Source organism: Cetorhinus maximus, chromosome 9 (genome assembly GCF_964194155.1).
Source record: "Cetorhinus maximus chromosome 9, sCetMax3.hap1.1, whole genome shotgun sequence".
NCBI classification, from domain to species: domain Eukaryota; kingdom Metazoa; phylum Chordata; class Chondrichthyes; order Lamniformes; family Cetorhinidae; genus Cetorhinus; species Cetorhinus maximus.
In genome coordinates this window covers 29,114,598-29,134,372 of record NC_135887.1, presented here as the reverse complement: position 1 = coordinate 29,134,372, position 19,775 = coordinate 29,114,598, and the positions used below count along the sequence as shown (strand labels likewise).

The 19,775-nt window shown below is 44.8% G+C and overlaps 1 protein-coding gene across 2 annotated transcripts in view; it reads left to right on the top strand.

Moving 5' to 3' along the window:
• The window catches only part of bckdk (branched chain ketoacid dehydrogenase kinase), an 82,673-nt gene extending 75,236 nt beyond the window's left edge, over nucleotides 1-7,437 (top strand). Inside the window, exons 10-11 of one of the 2 annotated variants that reach the window (XM_078548400.1) lie at nucleotides 131-286; nucleotides 5,353-7,437. In XM_078548400.1, coding sequence (XP_078404526.1) covers nucleotides 131-286; nucleotides 5,353-5,497 — 301 coding nt within the window. In that variant the 3' untranslated portion in view covers nucleotides 5,498-7,437. The remainder of the gene's footprint in view (nucleotides 1-130; nucleotides 287-5,352) is intronic. The other variant, XM_078548401.1, reaches the window with a different exon arrangement.
• Nucleotides 7,438-19,775: the final 12,338 nt, after the last annotated feature.

The following is a 19,775-nucleotide window of genomic DNA, read 5'->3' as shown; positions in this document are numbered from 1 at the left end:
AATGAAATGTTCACAGAATTGACATTTGCTCAGGGATGGTTTGCCGGGTGCTGATGGACAGAGGGGGTTAGACCCGAATACTGAGGCAGGAGATTGTAATGCAGGTCGTGTTCTGTCATTTTTACTGTAGGATCTCGGACCGCGGTGGCGGGATTCCCCACGATATCATCGCCAAAGTGACAGACTATCACTTCACCACAGCCGAGGAAAGCTCTCAGGATACCAAGATGAACGCCTTTTATGGCCACACGGTCAACAGTGGCCCACAGTCGGGACCGATGCACGGGTAAGAAATGAGAGGGATGATAATGGGATCCTGGGTCAGGAGAACCTGCCAGCATTCTGCGTGGGTAATCACAGCCAGCTTTGGAGGCCCTATCTGTGATTCAATCAGTAAGTAAAGAAATCCAGGTTAAGTTACACACTGGCAGAGAGTTTGCACTGTACAGAAGTGGCTTATAATAAGTACAGGGTAGCCTCACTACCAGACATGGGAATATAGAAACAGAAAGAGGCCATTCAGCCCCTCTAACCTGTTCTGCTAGTCACTTAGAGCATTGCTGATCTATATCATTACACTCTCTTTGGCTGTTAAGGTACATGGAACCAGGATGGGCAGAGTCTAATGTTTAGCTGCAGTGTTTTCGTTTCAGTCAGCTGCCGAGTAAAGGATTTCTTTGAATTTGTGTCAATCGATGATAAACTCCTCAACTTCATTTCTGATCCTTTTTGGCTCTAATTTCAATAATCTTGGTAAAACGAACCCTCTCCCTGCTGCTGCAATCTGGTTAGCCATTAGGTCAGCTTCACCGGGTTGGATTTCCCTGGTGATTCTTGTCAATTTGTCCACCACCAAATCTGCTCTGAACGATGAGGAGAATCCCTGCTTACAAGTCTATTGGTCTTTTAGGCCCTGATTGTATCTCTCCCACTGTCTTATAGATATACACGCTATATCTTATATGAGCTCTATAATTTCTCTCACTCCCACTCTACCATTGGCTTCTCCATGGGAGCTTGTTCATGTTCACACTATCCTTTGTGGATCAAGGTAATTCACTTTGGATTCTTTACCCTAAATCACATTGAAATACGTTTCCCCAGAAGTTCAAATCATTTGATTTGCTTCGGGAGAATGCTATAGAGAGTTGCAAACCATCACATCCTGGGCTGAAAATGGAATAAAGCTAACCTCCATGAGTTCAAAATGTATGTACGGTTCAGGTCACGCGGCCCCGCCTCCGCCGGGGTCACGGGGCTCCGCCGGGGTCACGCGGTCCCGCCCCCGCCCCCGCCTCGGTCACGTGGTCATGTAGCACTGGATTTCAGTGATGTGATTCAATTGAATCAATCTGCTATCCATGCTCACCCATCATTGGCCTTTTAATGGAATAAATGTCTCTCCTAACTCGTGCTATACACCTGACCAAAGATTAACATGCGATAGAAAAATCTCTGGGGTTCGTTTTACCAAGATTATGATGTTGGTGAATCATTTGAGTGTTTGCACAGTTTAGGATCTCATCTGTCCACTTTAACCTGTTGCTACCAAATGATACTCTGAAGCATTTATGGTCTGTAAGTATCACATCTTTAAGTATCTGATATCTATTAATATATTGAAACAGTTGTAGCCACAGCAAATTCAGACAGACACGTTTATACTGAAACCAGCCTATGTAAATCTCACATTATCCCACCCATGGAGACTGTTTACCAGCTCCTCTGCCTAGAGAGATTGCTACACCCCGACTAACTCTACCTTTCAGCTTGCCAGCATAAGTGAAGTCAAAGTATTATATAAATAAAAGGATAGATCGTGTGGCTTTAAAATAGGGACTAAAATGTATCCGCACACCCTAACTGATTGCTCCCCTAGCCTCAAACTCCCTTTCATTTTGATGACATTACCTTGATGACTACACATTGCTTTCACTCCCCATGGCCAACACCATGGGAGATATTCCATATAAAGTAACTTGTGGGAAATCCTTTTTGCATACGGAGTGTTCTTGACGAGTTAAAAGGGGACCCTGATCAGTGGTGGTTGTCATCCTGTTGCCAGTGAGCCCATGACTGGTTCCCATGTAGAAATCGCACATTACCTGGCATGCCCACCCCTCACAGGCGGACTTCAGTTGACAGCCTGGCTTTGGCCCAGTTTGCATAAGAGCAATAACTTTTAAAAGGGACGGTGCAGAGGGCTATTAATAGCAGCAGCGTTTGGATGACAGTCTGTAATGAGAACTGATTTTAATTCCTGTGAGACTTGGATGAACTGAATCTAAAAAACGAAGCAAACCTCAAGGACTGAAACAAGCCAGTTTTGAATACTTTTTTGAAAGATTAGAGACTCAGCTAGTTAAAGTGATTCTTATATTAATTTTTAGGAAATTGTTGACCAGCAGTTGGCCAATTGGATGATGTCCATTTTTGCTTTGCTGCAACAGTGGGTCTATTGTCCTGTTTTCAGAGGCTTATTGGTCACCTGATTCCCAACTGAGCCAACTTAATCAGACCTGTTGCCAAAAACTGGTTACACCTTCTCTGTCTGTCTTCACTTCGGTTAGGTAAATTTAATTTGTGCTTTTGAGACCTCTTGACCAACCCCCCCTCCCCCCTCCTGCTTCTAAGGAAAGCAGGTCAACAGAATTCCCGCTAGGACTTTCTCTTCAGAAATCCAGGCACCTGGTCTTGCTGCACAGCAACCACTCCCCCACCCTCCCCTACCCACTGAGCTCCTATATCAGCAATGTCTAATTATAAAATGTGTTGCGACATTGAGCCAGATGCACTCAAATTTTGATCCCCTTGTTTTTTGTTGATTCAACTAGCCACTGACCATTTACCCCATCTCCCCAGGCTGGGGAAGGTGGAGAAATCAGCCAGAATTCCTGTGCCCGATTGAGATCTCGTGACCACTACTGTCGACCTTGCCATTGACTGAGGACCACTGGGCGAGTGCAGGGTTCAGCTTTGTTGCTGTTCCCCAACAACTCACTGTCAAACTTCGCACCTGTACAAAGGCCAGCTGAAGTGTGTACAGGGAGGGGTGACTCCCCTCCCTGCCGCCATGTCCCAGTATCAGTTATTGCCCCCAGAGATATGGGAAAGGCTGAAAACTGGAGAAGCAATTTTAAGATTGAGAGTCTGATCAAACCGTGAGTGGCTCTGTCAGAGTGACGGAAAATGCTGACCCAGAATCTTCCATTCTGCCTTGTCACCAAAGCCATATTTTTTAAAATCAGCTTTTGTTTTAGAAGGATGCTGAGGGAATAGTAAAAACATCTGTCAACGACGAATCATCTTAATTCCTTCACCTTAAATTCGCACAGCCCAAACTAGAACTATTCTACCCCAATCATTCAAAAATACTTCTTGCATAAAGGCATTGAATTCTTCAATCATTTGAATTAAGTAATTTGGAAAGTGAGAATCCAGACACTATTAATTCTGTAAGTAATCTGTACAGGTGAGGTGGGAAGTCCAGGGGTGGAGATAGCAGGATGCACAGTGCTATTGATTTTTCCCATGTTCGGGTGGGGGCCGGGAATTGGGCAGTTTTGGGAGGATGGGAGAAGATCCTTGATCCTCTGGGATTCTTCCCCATGCAACTTACACCCCAATTGGAATTTGGGTTATGGGCAACCCCTCCCCCCCACCCCCATCTAGGTAAGACTTTGGAAGTGTCTAAGAATGGGAAGGGGAGTTGGGATGTTCCTTGGCTATCCCAGGAACTTGACCCAGGAGGACACTTGCTCGACCTGGTACTCTACTAAGGAAGGTCCCAATCAAAGGTAATCAGTCCTAGAGGGAATTCTCCCTTAAGAACATTGGAGAAAACTCACCTATCCCTAGCCCTTTCTGGCTCTCGGCCTCTCTTATTCTTTCATGGGCTGTAAGTGTCGCTGGCAAGACCAGCGTTTGTTGCCCATCCCTAATTGCCTTCGAGGCGCACCTCTCTGCCGGAGCTGTGGGTTGCCACAGCAACACTGTTGGCACAGCCAAGTGGCCCCAGCAATGACCCCATAGCTGCAAATTCAATAAAGGCAGCAAATCGTGTGGTGATGCCAGTGTGTACAGTGCAGCAAGGGAGAACATTGTGTAAGGCCAATGTGCAGTGACAGTGGATGTGATGAACGGTGTTGTAAGAGCAGTGTGTAATATGTAAACGTATTTTTCAATGTTTTTACTTTGTTCCTGTACAGTACAGGGAGTGCAGTATTGTCAGAAGTGCAGTTATTTAGATGAGACGTTAAACCGAGGCACAGTCTGCCTCTGAGGTGGATGCTAAAAACCTCATGGAATTATTTGAAGAAGAGCAGGAGAGTTTTCCCCAATGTCGTAGCCAATATTTCAAACCAGCATCAGTAAAAACAGATTATCTGATCATTGCTGTATGTGAGAGCTCTCTGAGCACAAATTGGCTGCTGCGTTTTCTACATTACAATGGTGAATAAACTTCAAAAGTACTTCATTGGCTGTGTCTTGCGGTTGTGAAAAGCACTAAATAAGAGATTATATCTAGCAGGAAAGGCTGGACAAGCTGCAACTCTTTTTTACTCCTTTCTAGAAAAGGGATAATGAAGGGGCTGATCTGATTGAGGTCTTTAAGGTTATAAAGATGGACAAAGAGAAGTTTCTACTTGTAAGGGAGACCAGACAAGGAGCCATAAATATAAGATGGTCACTGATTATTCCAATAGGGAATTCATGATGAACTTCTTTATCCAGAAAGTGGTTAGAATGTGGAATGTAGTTGAGATGAATGATTTGGCTGCATTTAAAGGAAAACTAATTAAGTACATGAGGGGGAAAGGAATAGAAGGATGGGGTGAGATGAAGAGAGGTCGGAGGAAGCTCATGTGGAGCGTAAACACAGACATTGACCTGTTGCATCGAATGGCCTGTTTCTGTGCTGTGAAACCTGTTTTTGGATACTAATCAGACCGGTTCCATTAATGCTGAGATAATCACTTTGCTGCATTTTCCATCAATTTAGTTGCAATTAACCCTGAAGTTTCCACATTAGCCACTAACTTAAAACAAGTTGATATCAGTTAGCGAATGATTGATTAACATTTTAGTCAGCAAATGAATCAATATGTGTACATGGGCACATGAGTAAATGAAATTACTGGCAAAGTGTGATTGTGGAATAACCTGAACTTCTATTCTGATATATTCAGAATGAACAATGGAGAAACCCTGTAAACTAATAGACAGGGGCACGTCAGGCAGTTAATGGAATTGTTTGTTTAATGCTCTACAGGTGTATTGTCCCCTTTTGCACCTGATAAATTCTCTGAACAGGCTGCAGTAATAAAGCTGTTCTTTCTGTTGCTTGTCCAGGTTTGGCTTTGGCTTGCCCACCTCCTGCGCTTACGCCAAGTACCTGGGAGGGTCCCTGTCCATTCAGTCCATGCAAGGCATCGGAACAGACGTGTATCTGCGCCTCAAGCACATCGATGGGAAAGAAGAAAGTTTCCGCATCTAACTAATCAGTTTAATCCTCTGGTGTGGAGATTATTGATAAGTGGTTATATAGCATTATCCCTAAGCTCCAAATACAACTGGACATAAACTCCCAATAATTCTGAAGAACTGCTTTTGGATATGAAGGAAGTAGAAAAAGTCTGGGAGAAGGCCCTCTCAGCATCGCTTGCATACTAGAGAGTGGAGTGAAGGAGCCCTGATTGATGGTGAAAGGAGGGATTGCTGGAAAAAAAAACTTACAGCACTATTAAGTTATTCAGCTTGGCTTGAATGGATTTTGAATAAGAAGAGAGGACTCACATGACTGAACTGATGCTGAAGATGGTGGCTGGGTGAACTGTCTCATACAGTGATCAGTCACTTGGCCAGCAGTGCCCTCTGCTGGTTTGTGTCTGCATTTTCTTTCCAGGCAAATGGTTGATCATTGAAGACTAGAGTGGAAGCAGAAAAGAAAATCCCAACCCACATAAACAAAACAGAACACTTTTTAACCCTTTGGATGTAGAGAAACATTTATTTACTACAGTTTAATACAAGCATAGTACAATAATTTCTGAATTTTAATCTTTTATAAGAATTGATGTTGTTAACTTTCTGTATTTGACAATCAGAGGCTACCCATTTTCCTACTGAAACTGCAGTTTGTTCTGCATTGCAGAAATTTGAATATTAACACTCACCCTGTGTGTCGTGAGAAGAAAAATGGTTTTCATTCAGGATAATACCAAAAAAAAAAGTTCAGTGTAAATGCCATTCATTTAATGTTATCAGTTGAAATTGCAGTAATTTTCAGTGCTGGTGCTGCTGCCCACGGATCAGAATGATGGGGTTCTCTAGTCATCTGAAGTGCAGGCACTGCAGGAATGACCTGCTCAAAGGAAATAGCCAATTTGGAATGAGTATAAAGGAGTCTGTTTGCGCATTGTTACCACACCATAACAATGACCCAGATGTTATTACAGATTCCTGATGTGTAGATTCACTTTTCCAAACCATCACAGCTCGCAGCAGCAACTTATATGGTTAAGCCGTCTAAGGCTCCTATGCTTAAAGTTACCTTAATTTGACCATTTACGCATTGATGCTCTGATGACTTGCCATGCTGTGGCTCTTTCTCAGGACCTTTTTACGCTGAGGTTGGGCTCCACTCCTGATATTACGTCGAGACACAGGCCAGTGTAATTGCGCCAATTCCTGAGGTTTCAATTTTCATCCTCCGAAAAGCTTCCTGTTTTCCCCGTCGACTCTGTCCAACAACGAATACCACGTTACAGGACAAGACTTTATAAGTGTTGGAATGGCGGCTTGAAAGGCACTGGAAGCTGTGAAACATCCAGGATGCAAATACAATGGCGATTGCCACGTAGTGGAATTACCCTCCGTTACTTATTGCAGTAGGCAAGGTTCTAAAGACAGGCTCTGGTCAGTCTTGCCTTTCTAAAGAGAATGAGGAAAACCCTTAATACAAATAACACATGGTTTAAAGAGTTCATTCCTTTTAGCACAGAGAAAAAGATGGCTACTTTGATCAGAATTGGTATTTTTGTGAGAGTAACCCTATCCCCATCCACAAATAATAAAGAAAACACATCTGATATCTAAAAATGTTCATTTTTTCTGAACAGGTTAAAGCGTAGTGAATTCCTGCTATGACTTAATTATTTTAAATTGCATTTAATGTTCAGAAAGAAGTCAAAATAAAACTTGGGACATTAGTTCTCTTTACATGAAGTGATGTTTTAATAACTTGTTTGCTTTCAAAGTTAAATGAGTCTCATTATAGGCCCAGAATTTTCTGATGTAATGACAGAAGATAATTTTCTTTTTGCTGAGGACTGTTAGTTATTGCAGATTTATTGATGTACAGCAAAAACCTGTGTATTTATGGTATTGAATATAGTGAATAATTATCAATAAATTGTCACAAAGAAGAAAAGATAAGTCTAGTGCTACAAAAATATCAAATTGCGTTCTTGATATTTGTACTTTTACCCAGCCTCTAGATATAATTACCTATCAGGAAATGTCACAAAAATGAGATGTTATTCATAAAAGCTACTGAGAAATCTGCACTGCAATGCTGTTTTTTGGCTGCAGTTGAGTGCTTCAGTTTGAGTTTGGTGACTGAGGGAGTTTGGTGAAGAGGGAGGAGGTGCTCCTTTCTTTTTCTACCTTTCCTTCGGAAGAAGAGCGGCGGCCTTGGTAAGTAGGACCTGGTGAGTAAATTAGAAAAGTGTAATATTTTTAAATAAGTTGCTATACTTGGATTTAACTGAGAAACACCAGGAATAAGGGAAATTTAGGGCCAATGTAATAAAGTAATATAAATAACCTGAAGTAGAATAAAGTTAACGTAAGGGAAGTAGAGTTAGGACATGACAGGGCAGCACAAAGATGACCAAAAATAATAGTGGAGAGAGAGAAAATAAACTTTGAGGGTAAACTAGCAAGGAATATAAAAATGGACAATAAGAGCTTCTTTAAATATATAAGGAAGAGAGAGGCCACAGTCAATATAGGCCTCTTAGAGAATGAGGCTGAGGAAATAATAATGGGGAACCAGGAAATGGCAGAGGAGTTGAATAAATACTTTGTATCAGTCTCCTAGAAGACATGAATAGCATTCCAAAAATACCAAATAATGAAGAGGCAAAATGGGGGGAGGAAATAAATGCAATAACTATCATTAGAGAAAAAGTATTAGCGAAACTAATGGGGCTAAAGGCCAATAAGTCACCTGGACCTGACGGGTTGCATCCTAGGATATTAAAGGAAGTAGCTGCAGAGATGGTGGATGCACTGGTAGTAATCTTCAAGAATCCTTAGATTCTGGAAAAGTCCCAGAGGATTGAAAAACTGCCAATGTAACACCCTTATTCAAAAAAGGAGACAAAAAACAGGTAACTATAGGTCAGTTAGCTTAACATCTGTCATTGGGAAAATGTTAAGAGTCTATTATAAAGGATGTAATAGCAGAGCATTTAGAAATGCATAATATAATCAAGCAGAGTCAGCATGGCTTCATGAAGGGGGAATCACGCCTGACAAATTTATTAGAATTCTTTGAGGAGGTAACAAGTAGGATAGATAAATGTAATATATTCGGATTTCCAAAAGGCGTTTGATAAGGTACCACACATAAGGCTATTTAATAAGATAAGAGCCCATAGTTTTGGGGGTAATAAGCATGGATAGAGGACTGGCTGACTAATAGAAGACAGAGAGTTGGGATAAGGGGGGCATTTTCAGGATGGCAACCTGTAACTAGTGCAGTGCCACAGGGATCAGTGCTGGGGCCACAATTGTTTACAATATAAATTACTTGGATGAGGGAAGTGAATGTACTTTTGCCAAATTTGCGGATGACACAAAAATAGGTGGGAAGGTAAGTGATGAGGAAAACACAAGGAGTCTACAGAGGGATATAGACAGGTTAAGTGAGTGGACAAAAACTTGGCAGATGGAATATAATGTGGGAAAATGTGAGGTTATGCACTTTGGCGGGAAGAATAGAGGAGCTGAATATTATTTAAATAGAGAAAGACTAAAAAGCTGCAGCACAGAGGGGCCCTCATGCATGAATCCCAAAAAGATAGCATACAAGTTCAACAAGTAATGGGGAAGGCAAATGGAATGTAGTATAAAAGTAGGGAAGTCTTGTTAAAACTATACAATGCTCTAGTTAGACCACACCTAGCATACTGTGAACAGTTTGGCTCCCCTTATCTAAGGAAAGATATATACTGGCATCAGAGGCAGTCCAGAGAAGGTTCACTAGGTTGATCCTGAGGGTGGAGGGATTTTCTTATGAGGAGAGGTTGAGTCGGTTGAGCCTGAACTCACTGGAGTTTGGAAGAATGAGAGATGACTTTATTGAAACATATAAGGTTCTTAGGGCTTGACAGGGTAGATGCTGAGAGGTTGTTTCCTCTTGTGGGAGAGTCCAGGACCAGAGGGCATAATCTCAGAGTAAGGGGGCGCCCATGTAAGACAGAGATGTGGAGGAATTTTCTTCTCAGAGGGTAGTCAATCTGTGGAATTCTTGACCCAGCCTCTACAGCCCTCTGCAGTAGTTAAGTATATTCAACTGCAGCAACTTGAGCTCCGGGTTTCAGAGCAAGTAGGACCTCAAATGTAGTAATCTCTGGATTACTCCCACTACCACGTGATAGTGAGTACAGAAGTAGGAAGATAAGTCAGATGGATGCATGGCTGGAAAGATGGTGCAGGAGGGAGGGCTTTAGATTCCTGGGACACTGGGACTGGCTCTGGAGGAGATAGTAGCACCTGTACAAGCCAGATGGGTTGCACCCGAACAGAGCTGGGACTGAGTTCCTTGTGGGGTGTTTTGCTAGTGCTGTTGGGAGGGCTTTAAACTAACTTGGCAGGGGTGTGGGAACCAGGAGAGAATATTAGAGAGGAATACCAGGGTGCACAAAATACTGGGAGGGACAGATAGCACTAGTATAGAGAGTAGTAAGTTAATAGGTGAAGTCAGGGTGAGGGAGAAAGTAACAAAATCTTGCATGTATGTGAATGCATGGAGTATAGGAGATAAGATTGGGGACTTACAGGCGCAGGTTGCCATGTGGAAATATGATGTAGTGATAAGAGAGACCTGGCTCAAGGAAGGGCAGAACTGGGTGTTAAATATTCCTGGATACAAGGTGGTCAGAAGGGATAGGAAGAAAAGGAGGCGGGGTGGTGGTATTGGTTAAGGAGAGCACTGCAGCTCTGGAGAAAGAGGATGTCTGAGGATTCAAGGCTAGAATCAATTTGGCTAGAGCTAAGGAACAAAAAGGGTGCAATTACATTGCTTGATGTAGTCTATAGACTGCCAAATAGTGAGAAGGACGTAGAAGAACAAATCTGTAGGAAAATTACAGAGGTGCAGGCATTATAGATTAATTATAAAGGGTGACTTTAATCATCCAAATGTAGACTGGGACTGGTAGTGTAAAGGGCGGAGAGCGGAAAAAGTTCCTAGATTGTGTTCAGGAAAATTTTCTACAGCAGTATGTGTCCAATTCAACAAGAAAAGACGTACTGTTGGACTTGGTTCTTTGAAGTAGAACAAGTCGATCAAGTCTGCGAGGGAGCATTTAGGAGATACTGATCATTGTATAGTACGTTTTAGGATGATGATAGAAAAGGATGAAAAACAATCCAGAGGATGAGAGCCAACTTCGATGGGCAAGAACAGAGCTGGGCCAGATAGACTGGAATGAAAGACTGGCAGGAAAAACTGTAGCTGAACAATGGGCTACCTTCAAAAGAGAATTGGTTCAGGCATAGTCGAGGTATATTCCATCAAAAGGGAGAGATAGAGCAAGCAAATCCAGAGCTTCCTAGATGAAAAAGGAGATTAAAATTAAGATAAAGAAGAAAAAGTAAGCTTATGACGGGTGTCAGGTAGAAAATGCAATTAAGAACTAAGGAATACAGAAGGTTCAGAGGAGAGGTGAAAAAGCATATTAGAGAAGGGAAGAGGGATTATGAGAAAAGATTGGCAGCCAACATAAAGAGGAATCCCAAAGTCTTCTATAGACATGTAAATAGTAAAAGGATGGTAAAAGGAGTAGGACTGATAAGGGATCTAAAAGGAAATTTACACATGGATGAAGGGGCCATGGCTGAGGTATTAAATGAATACTTTGCATCCATCTTTACCAAGGAGGTAGATGCTACCCAGGCCATGGTGACAGATGAGGAAACTCTGTCACTAGGAGGGTTCAAAATTGACAGGGAGGAAGTGTTGAATAGACTGTTGGTACTTAAAGTTGACAAGGCACTGGGACTGGATGAGATGTATCCAAGGATATTGAAGAAAGTGAGAGTAGAAATTGCAGGGGCACTGGCCATAATCTGTCTTCCCTAGACTTGGGGGTGGTGCCAGAGGACTGGAGAATTGCAAACATTACTCCCTTGTTCAAAAAGAGGTTGTAAGGATAAGGCCAGCAATTACAGACCAGTTAGTTCAACTTCAGCGGTGGGCAAGATTCTAGAAACAATTATTCGGGATAGAATTAGTAGTCAAATGGAAAAATATGGGTTGATTAGGAAGAGCCAGCATGGATTTCTAAAGGGGAAATCATGTTTAACTAACTTGCTGGAGTTTTTTGAAGAGGTAACAGAAAAGGTTGATGAGGGTAATGCTGTTGATGTGGTGTACATAGACTTTCAAAAGGCATTTGATACAGTGCTACACAACAGACTTGTGAGAAAAGTTATTGCTCATGGAATAAAAGGGACAGTAATAATGTGGATATAAAATTGGCTGAAAAATAGGAAGCAGAGAGTAATAGTCAGTGGATATTTTCTGGGCTGGAGGAAGGTTTGTAGCGGAGTTCCCCAGGGGTCGATATTGGGACCCTTGCTTTTCCTGATATATATTAATGATCTAGATCTTGGTGTGCAGGGGACAATTTCAAAATTTCTGGATACAAAGCTTGGGAGTGTTGTGAACTATGAGCAGGACAGTGTGGAACTTCAAGAGGACATAGACAAGTTGGTGGAGTGGGCAGATATGTGGCAGAGGAAGTTCAATGTGGAGAAGTGAGAGGTGATGCATTTTGGTAGGAAGAACCTAGACAATATAAAATAAGGGGTGAAATTTCAAAGGGGGTGCAGGAGCAGAACGACTTGGGTCTGTATATGTGCTTAGATCATTGAAGGTGGCAGGACAGGTGGAGAGAGCAGTTAATAAAGCATATAGTATCCTGGGCTTTATTAATAGGGGCATAGAGTACAAGAGCAGGGAGGTTATGCTGAATTTATATAAGACACTTGTTGGACCTCAGCTGGAATATTGTGTGCAGTTCGGGGCGCCACATTATAGGAAGGATGTTAACACATTGGAGAGAGTGCAGAAAAGGTTTACAAGAATGGTTCCAGGAATGAGAAACTTCAGCTACGAGGATAGATTGGAGAGAAGGCGGCTAAGAGGAGATTTGATAGAGATGTTCAAAATCATGAGGGGGCTGGATAGAGTAGATAGGGAGAAGCTGTTCCCACTCATAAAAGGATCAAGAATGAGAGGCCACAGATTTAAAGTGATTTGCAAAAGAAGCAAATGTGACGTGAGAAAATCCTTTTCACACCAATGAGTGGTTCAGGCCTGGAATACACTACCTAAAAGTGTGGTGGAGGCAGGTTCAATCCAGGCATTCATTAGATGATTATTTGAATAGAAACAATGTGCCAGGGTATGGGGAAAAGACAATGGCACTAGGTAATAATGCTCATTTGCAGAGCCGGTGGAGACAATGGGCCAAATGGCCTCCTTCTGTGCATTAAAATTGAGATTCTGTGAAATGAGGAATAAGTATACAGGTAAATAGAGTAAAAACTCTCAAAGCATTCAAGTAAATAGCAAGGGAAGAAGTTTAAACTAACACTGAGGATATATATCCATTCATGGGCATTACTGGCAAGGCCAGCATTTATTGCTCATCTTTACCCCTTGAGAGGGTGAAGGAGAATTGCCTACTTCAAGCATTGCAGTGTGTGTGCGCAGTGCTGTTAAGTAGGAATTTTGAGGATTTTGACCCAGTGATGATGGAAGAAAGAACTGCAATATATTTCCAAGTTAGGATGGTGTGTAACTTGCAGGTGCTGCACCTGCTACCTTTGTCCTGCTGGGTGGTAGAGCTGGAGTGTTTGGGAGATGTGGTAATAGGAGCCTTGGCGAGTTGCTGCAGTGCATCTTATAGATAGTGGCAGTAGTGTGTACTGTGTGCCAGTGGTGGAGGGAATGAATGTTGAAAGTGGTGGATGGGGTGCTAGCTGTTGAGCTTCTTGAGTGTTGTGGGAGCTGCACTCATCCAAGCCAGTTGAGAGTATTCCATCACACTCCTGACTCGTGCCTTGTAAGATTTTGGACAGACTTTGCGGAGTCAGAAGTTAAATTACTTGCCACAGATCACTCAGCCTCTGATGTGCTCTTGTTGCCACTATATTTATGTGGCTGGTCCAGTTAAATTTCTGGTCAATGGTGGCTATCAGGATGTTGATGGTTGGGGATGGCAGGGGCAGCAGTGGTCATTGCCAATGCCCTGCAAAAGAGGACAGCCACCCAGTGCTGCAAGAGGGTGAATGTTCTCCTTCGTTCCACCAGCGTAAGTCACTCTTCTCATCACCCTCAACTCACACACTCAAACTCATCACACACCCACAGGGCCCTCACTCACTGCCAGTTCAAGGGACATCACCATTCACCCTCTCCGCCACACCTTCATTATCCTTATGCCGTCCATGGGACCACTCACCACCCACACATGGTGGGTATGCTTATCATCTGGCCTGGCAGGTGTCCTGCTTACACACTCTCCATCTCTATTCGTGCAAGACAAGCTGGCACACAACAAGGAGGTGGTCACAGACTGGTGGGGGAATGCCAGAAATCAAGGTCCTTACGGACTTTGAAAACAGAGCCATCCAGCTGGCTGGTGAGGATCAGGACCAGTCCTGTGCTGACGGTGAGGTTGGTGCTGCTCTATCAAGTGAGGATCCAGCAGTGCAACATCCATCAGACAACCATGCTGTGTCTGATGTGTCCTGTTTCACAGGCCACTACCATGCACTAATTAGCTTTCCTTATTTCTGCAGGCACATCTGACAAACAACTGGAGTCCACAACGCAGGACTTCCAAGCCCGAAGAAACCTCTGAAGAGGAATCTGGAGGCACCCACCTCAAAGTCCCGTCACAGCGCTCACCCACACCCTCCACCAGCGCAGAGACGGTGGGACCTAGCTTTACAGTAGCCTCGGGTTCACAATCTGGTGAGCACATTGCACTGTCTGATCCGCAGCAAGGACTTCCCAATTATCCAGCACTCAGAAGACTGCTGGAGGCCAGACATTTGCTGAGTCTGAGTTAAATGATGAGCCTCTGGCCTCCGTCATGTCACAGTTGCTGGAGCTGCAGAGGCAAGCTCGGGAACATCAGGAAAGAATGTCTGCTGCACTCCTCAGATTGCAAGGCACCATGGAGGAGTCCGTCTACCTTCAGGCTGAGGTGATAGTGCCAACATGTCAATGCACCGAGGTCAACACTGGTAGGATGGTGGCCGCCTTGGAGACATTGGTCCAGGACATCGTTCCTGCACTGCTGCCAGGCTCAACTCCATTGCTGACACCATAGTTGGCCCTCAGTGTACGCGAGAGGGGTGCAGGGCAGCTACCCCTTCTCCTTGACCACCCATAAGGAGGCTGATCAGTAGGTATACTCCCTGGGGCGATCCATCCAGGTGACTCCGGTCATCACAGACAGGGCGTCACAGTCAGCAGGCTGTCTCCACCTCCGCTGTGGATGTCCGGGGAGCACCAAGACGTAGCGGCAGGGTTAGGAAAGTTAAGAAGATGTAGTTGCACAGCCTGGGCACGGGTGTTAATCACTTATACATACTGTTCACTATTGTCAATAAACTCCCAAGAATGTCTTTCTGCCGGTGGCTCCTTGTTATAATGAGCAGTGTGTGTGTGTCACTCAGATGTGAAACCTTTCTGCACAAGGTAAAAGGGAAGTGTCTCAGTTCAGGGCCTCTTCCCTGTGCTTTGTGCAGCCTTCAGACGAAAGTGATGGTCCAGCCTCCTACTCACTGGACACATTACTGATGCCTGCACCTCAATTGCTGCCAGAATGTCGTGGGCAGGCATCACAGAGTTCCGTCATTCTCTCTGTGTGCTCTCAGCACCTTTAATGTGGGGTTGGCCCCCATCTCTTCAGCATTTGTGACCGGTGATGCTGTGCTCCTGAAGGGGTCAGGTGCTGAAGGCTGACAAAGGATCAGGTGCATTTAAAGTTTCATGGCTGCGTCTCTAATGACATGACCCTGATCATGGAGCGCAAGCGAGCTGCCCTCAGCCAGACAGGAGTCAGACATTCTCAGAGGCTATGTGAAGATCTATGGAGTGTCCTCACTGCATGTCATCATCATCATCCTGAAATCGAGCAACTATTAGGGCCTCACTGCATCTCCATGACAGGAGCATTCTCACAGAGGGTATGTGCGCTGCCATAAGCCAGACTGAAGTCAAATGTTCATAGATGCAATGTGAGGATCTATGGGGTCACCTCACTGCATGTCATCATCATCCTTCACAAGTTTAGCAGCTATGAGGGCCTCCTGAGCGTGCCTGCCTTGTCTGGCCAGTGCGAGGGCCTCATCCCCGTCATTGTCACCTTCGAGAACCTCCTCACCCTCATCCCCGTTGGCATCCTCCTCATAGGAAGGGACCTCCATCTCCTCCTCAGCCAGCTCCTATCCCCGTTGCAGTGCCAGGTTGTGAAGGGCACAGCAGGCAATGATGATGCGTGACACCCTCTGTGGACTGTATTGCAGGGTTCCACCAGACCGGTCCAGGCACTGGAACCTCATCTTCAGCATCCCGATGGTTTGCTCCACCAAGTAGTGAGTTGCAGCATGAGCCTCATTATACTGTCGCTCTGCTGCAGTCTGAGGCCGCCGCACAGATGTCATCAGCCACGGCCTCTGTGGTTAGCCCTTATCCCCAAGGAGCCAACCTTCAGCCTCTGTGGACCCTGAATATGTCAAGGATCTGTGACCGACTGAGAATGTAGGTGTCATGGACACTCCCTGGAAACTGTGCGCAGACCTGCAGGATGTGTTTGTGGTGGTCGCACACCAGCTGCACATTCAGCGAGTGGACATAGCTGACCACGTGTTACGATGGAGATCTGAGCAGAGTGAGTGCAGTCGATCACACCCTGCGCTTGTGGGAATCCTGAGATCTGGGCAAATCCAATCGCTATTGCATCCTGGCTGTCCTGGTCCCAGGTGAAATGCACAAAGTTGTGCGCCCTCACGAAGATGGCATCAGTGATTCATGGATGTATTTGTGGATGGAGGTGTGATATCCCACAGAGGTCCCCTGTGGAGCCCTGAAAGGAGCCACTGGTGTAGAAATTGAGCGCCACGGTCACTTTCACAGCCACTGGCAGTTGATGCCCTCCATGTCCCTGTGGCACCAAATCCTGCAGCAGCTGGCAGATGTGACCAACCAGTTCCCCAGACATGCGCAGTCTTCAGCGACACTGGTTCTCGGTCATCTGCAGGAATGGCAGGCAGGCTCTATAGACCCTGGGTCTAGCTAGGCACCGAACAGCTGTGGCTCTTTGGCAGCATGTGTAGGAGTCCCAGTCACCCCTTATTCCAGAGGGTGCTGCTCCTCTCTCTGTGCAGCCAGGAGCCTCAGTCACTCTCTTCTCAGTTATCTTCACTCTCTCTATGTCACGAGGTGTACGGCTAGTTCACAGGCTCCATGATCCTGATGTAGTCTTCCTACAGGATGAAAGAGAGATGTGTGGGTTGACATGGATGTACTAAGAACATGTTTTAGTAAAGTACAAAGGCCCGTTAACGCATCCCGGAGAGTGCTGGCCACCACTTGGATGGCCAGAGTTTAGTGCGCTGCATGGTTGCCTGAAACCCCACCCACCTCCGCCCCACTCCACCTGACCAATTGGCAGCAGATTTGCCCACTGGACTCCATGCTGTGCTCTCAGCCCAGGCGCAGGCATTCTCCTAACCCGCACTGCAAGGCTGCACTGTTAGCTTGAACCATGGGGGAGACTGGTCCAAACCGGGATGATGACATTGCAAGGGGCTGTGAGAACGTCCACTAGTGACCGCTCCATGGCCAGCTTTAGTAAGGAGAATGTTCAACATGCCCAGTCATCCAATTGTTCTGCAGTCCACTAAAACACTCATTAGTTTGCAGTCTCTGCCCGAGGGGTGAAAAACTCTGGAGCGCTTGGTGGCACTTTCACGCCTCTGCATTGCTTGAGATAAGCTAGAGGCCCGACTCCAAGAATGTCAATGTGGCTGCGTCCGAACTGTCTCAGCTGCAGAGGAATGGTCATTTTATACAAGGATTCCCTAATGCGTGGCCGCTTCCCTCCCCTCACCCCCGTGCTTATGTGCTGCCTTCAGCCACAGGGCAGCCCTGGTCCCCCCCTCCTCTCCCAAAGTCACCTCAACCACAGACCAGCCCTTGACCCCCCCACCAAAATCGCCTCAACTGTAGGGCAGCCCTTGACCACCCACTCACCCCCACCCCTCAACATGCCTCAACCTTGAAGTCCAACAGGCCACCCGGGTGAGCGCTGCGCAATGTTACTGTGCACTTACCTCCAAGTTCCCCTCAAAGTGCAGCCTGCCCAGTGCACACCTTTTCTATGTTGTGAAACATGTTGGTGTGCGTGGGTAAACAATTCAGCGGGTGGGTGAACGATTCCAGTGGACTGGGCTTATGGTGATTATACAGATGTATAACAATGAGGTTCCTGACGTCCGATGGCAGGAAATGCGGCCCGCCATTGGCGGGCGGAGCGGATGATTGCAAACTGGTTTCACAACATTGTGAAATCGATTTTTGGCCTTATCATCATATTGCCTGCTCACACCATCGAACTGTGCCAGTGGGCACAGATGATTCCACCCATTATCTTTGGGTTACACTTATTCGGGCCTGGCAGAACAGCATACCATGCTACCTGGGGAAAGATGACGACACTGGCATTGGCCATCAATTCCCTTACCCACTGGAATGCAGAGCAGTGACAAGACATTCATCAACGTGAGCAGGGTTGGCAACATAACACACACACACACACACTTTCTTCTGTGTCCATCCTGGACACTATCACACTCCTTACTCGCTTTAATTAACACACACTATTTGGGTTAAAAGACAGACATGCATTTATATAGCACCTTTATAAAGCCTCAGATGTTCAAAACAATTTACAGCCAATTAAGTACTTTTCAAAGTGTAGCCACTTTTGTGATGGAATCATAACTCACTTCCCCCACACCCCTCATCTCACCTCCAGTTCTTTCACTAATTATCTTAAATCAGTGTCCCTGGTTACTAACCCTTCTACCACTGGAAATAATTTCTCCTTGCTTGATCTATCAAAACAGTATATGATTTTGAACACCCCTATTAAATCACCCCTTAACCTTCTCTGCTTAAAGGAGAACAATACCACCTTCTGTAGTCTCTCTCCACATATCTGAAGTTCCATATTCCCCTGTTCCCCTCCCTGCACCCTCTCAAGGCCTCAGCATCCCTCCTAAAGTATGGTCCCCAGAATTGGACACAATATCCTAACTGCAACCTAACTGGTAATTTATAAAGGTTCAGAATAACTTACTTGTTTTTACACTTCGTCTGTGTTTATAAAGCCTCTCATTCTCTTAAACTTCAGAGAACAGAGACCCAATTTACTCAGCGTCTCATCATTGGTTCCTGCGATAACAGGGTTGTCCTATCTAGTGATCATTCACTGTACCGCCTCCAATGTAAGTATACCCTTCCTTAAATATTTAGACCAAAACTGCACTGTATTCCAGGTGTGGTCTCACCAAAGCCCTGTATAACTGTAGCAAGACTGCTTTATTTTTCTGCTCCAATGCCATTTGCTTTCCCAATTGCTTGCTTTATCTGCATACTAACTTTGTATTCCTTAAGTCCCTCTGATCATCAACATTTACAAGTTTCACACCTTTTTAAAAGTATTCTGCTTTCATATCAAGACCAATTGAATTACCTCACACCTCTCACATTGTATTCCATCTACCACCTTGTTGTCACTTATTTTAACTTGTCTAGATCACTTTGCAGCCTGTGTCCTCACAGCTTTCATTCCCACCTAGCTTTGTATCGTCAATAAACTTAGGTACATTAATGATTAGACAAAGAGACAGTAATATAGATTGTAAACGGCAGAGGCCCCAAGCACTAATCATTATGGCACTTCACTAGTCACAGCCTGCCAACTTGAAACTGTCCTGCTTATCCTCTCTCTCTGCTTCTTGTCCTTTAACTAATCCTCTATCCATACCAATATATCATCCCCACCTCCTGAACCCTGATCTTGCATTTTAATCTTGTGTGGCACTTTATCAAATGCCTTTTGGAAATCCAAATATACTACATTTACCTGGTTCCCCTTTACCTATCCTACTAGTTACATCCTCAAAACCTCTAATAAATTTGTCAAACTGGATTTCCCTTTTATAAAACCATGTGGCCTTGTCCTCATCACACTATGCTTTTCTAACTGCATTGTTAAGACTTCCTTAATACTAGATTCCAGCGCTTTCCCAATGACGGAGGTCAGACTAACTGGCCTGTAGTTCCAAGTTTTCTCTCTCCCTCCTTTCTTGAATAGTGTGTCACATTTTCTAACTTCCAATCTACTGGGACCAGTCCATAACCTAGGGATTTTAGAAAATCATAACCAGTGCAC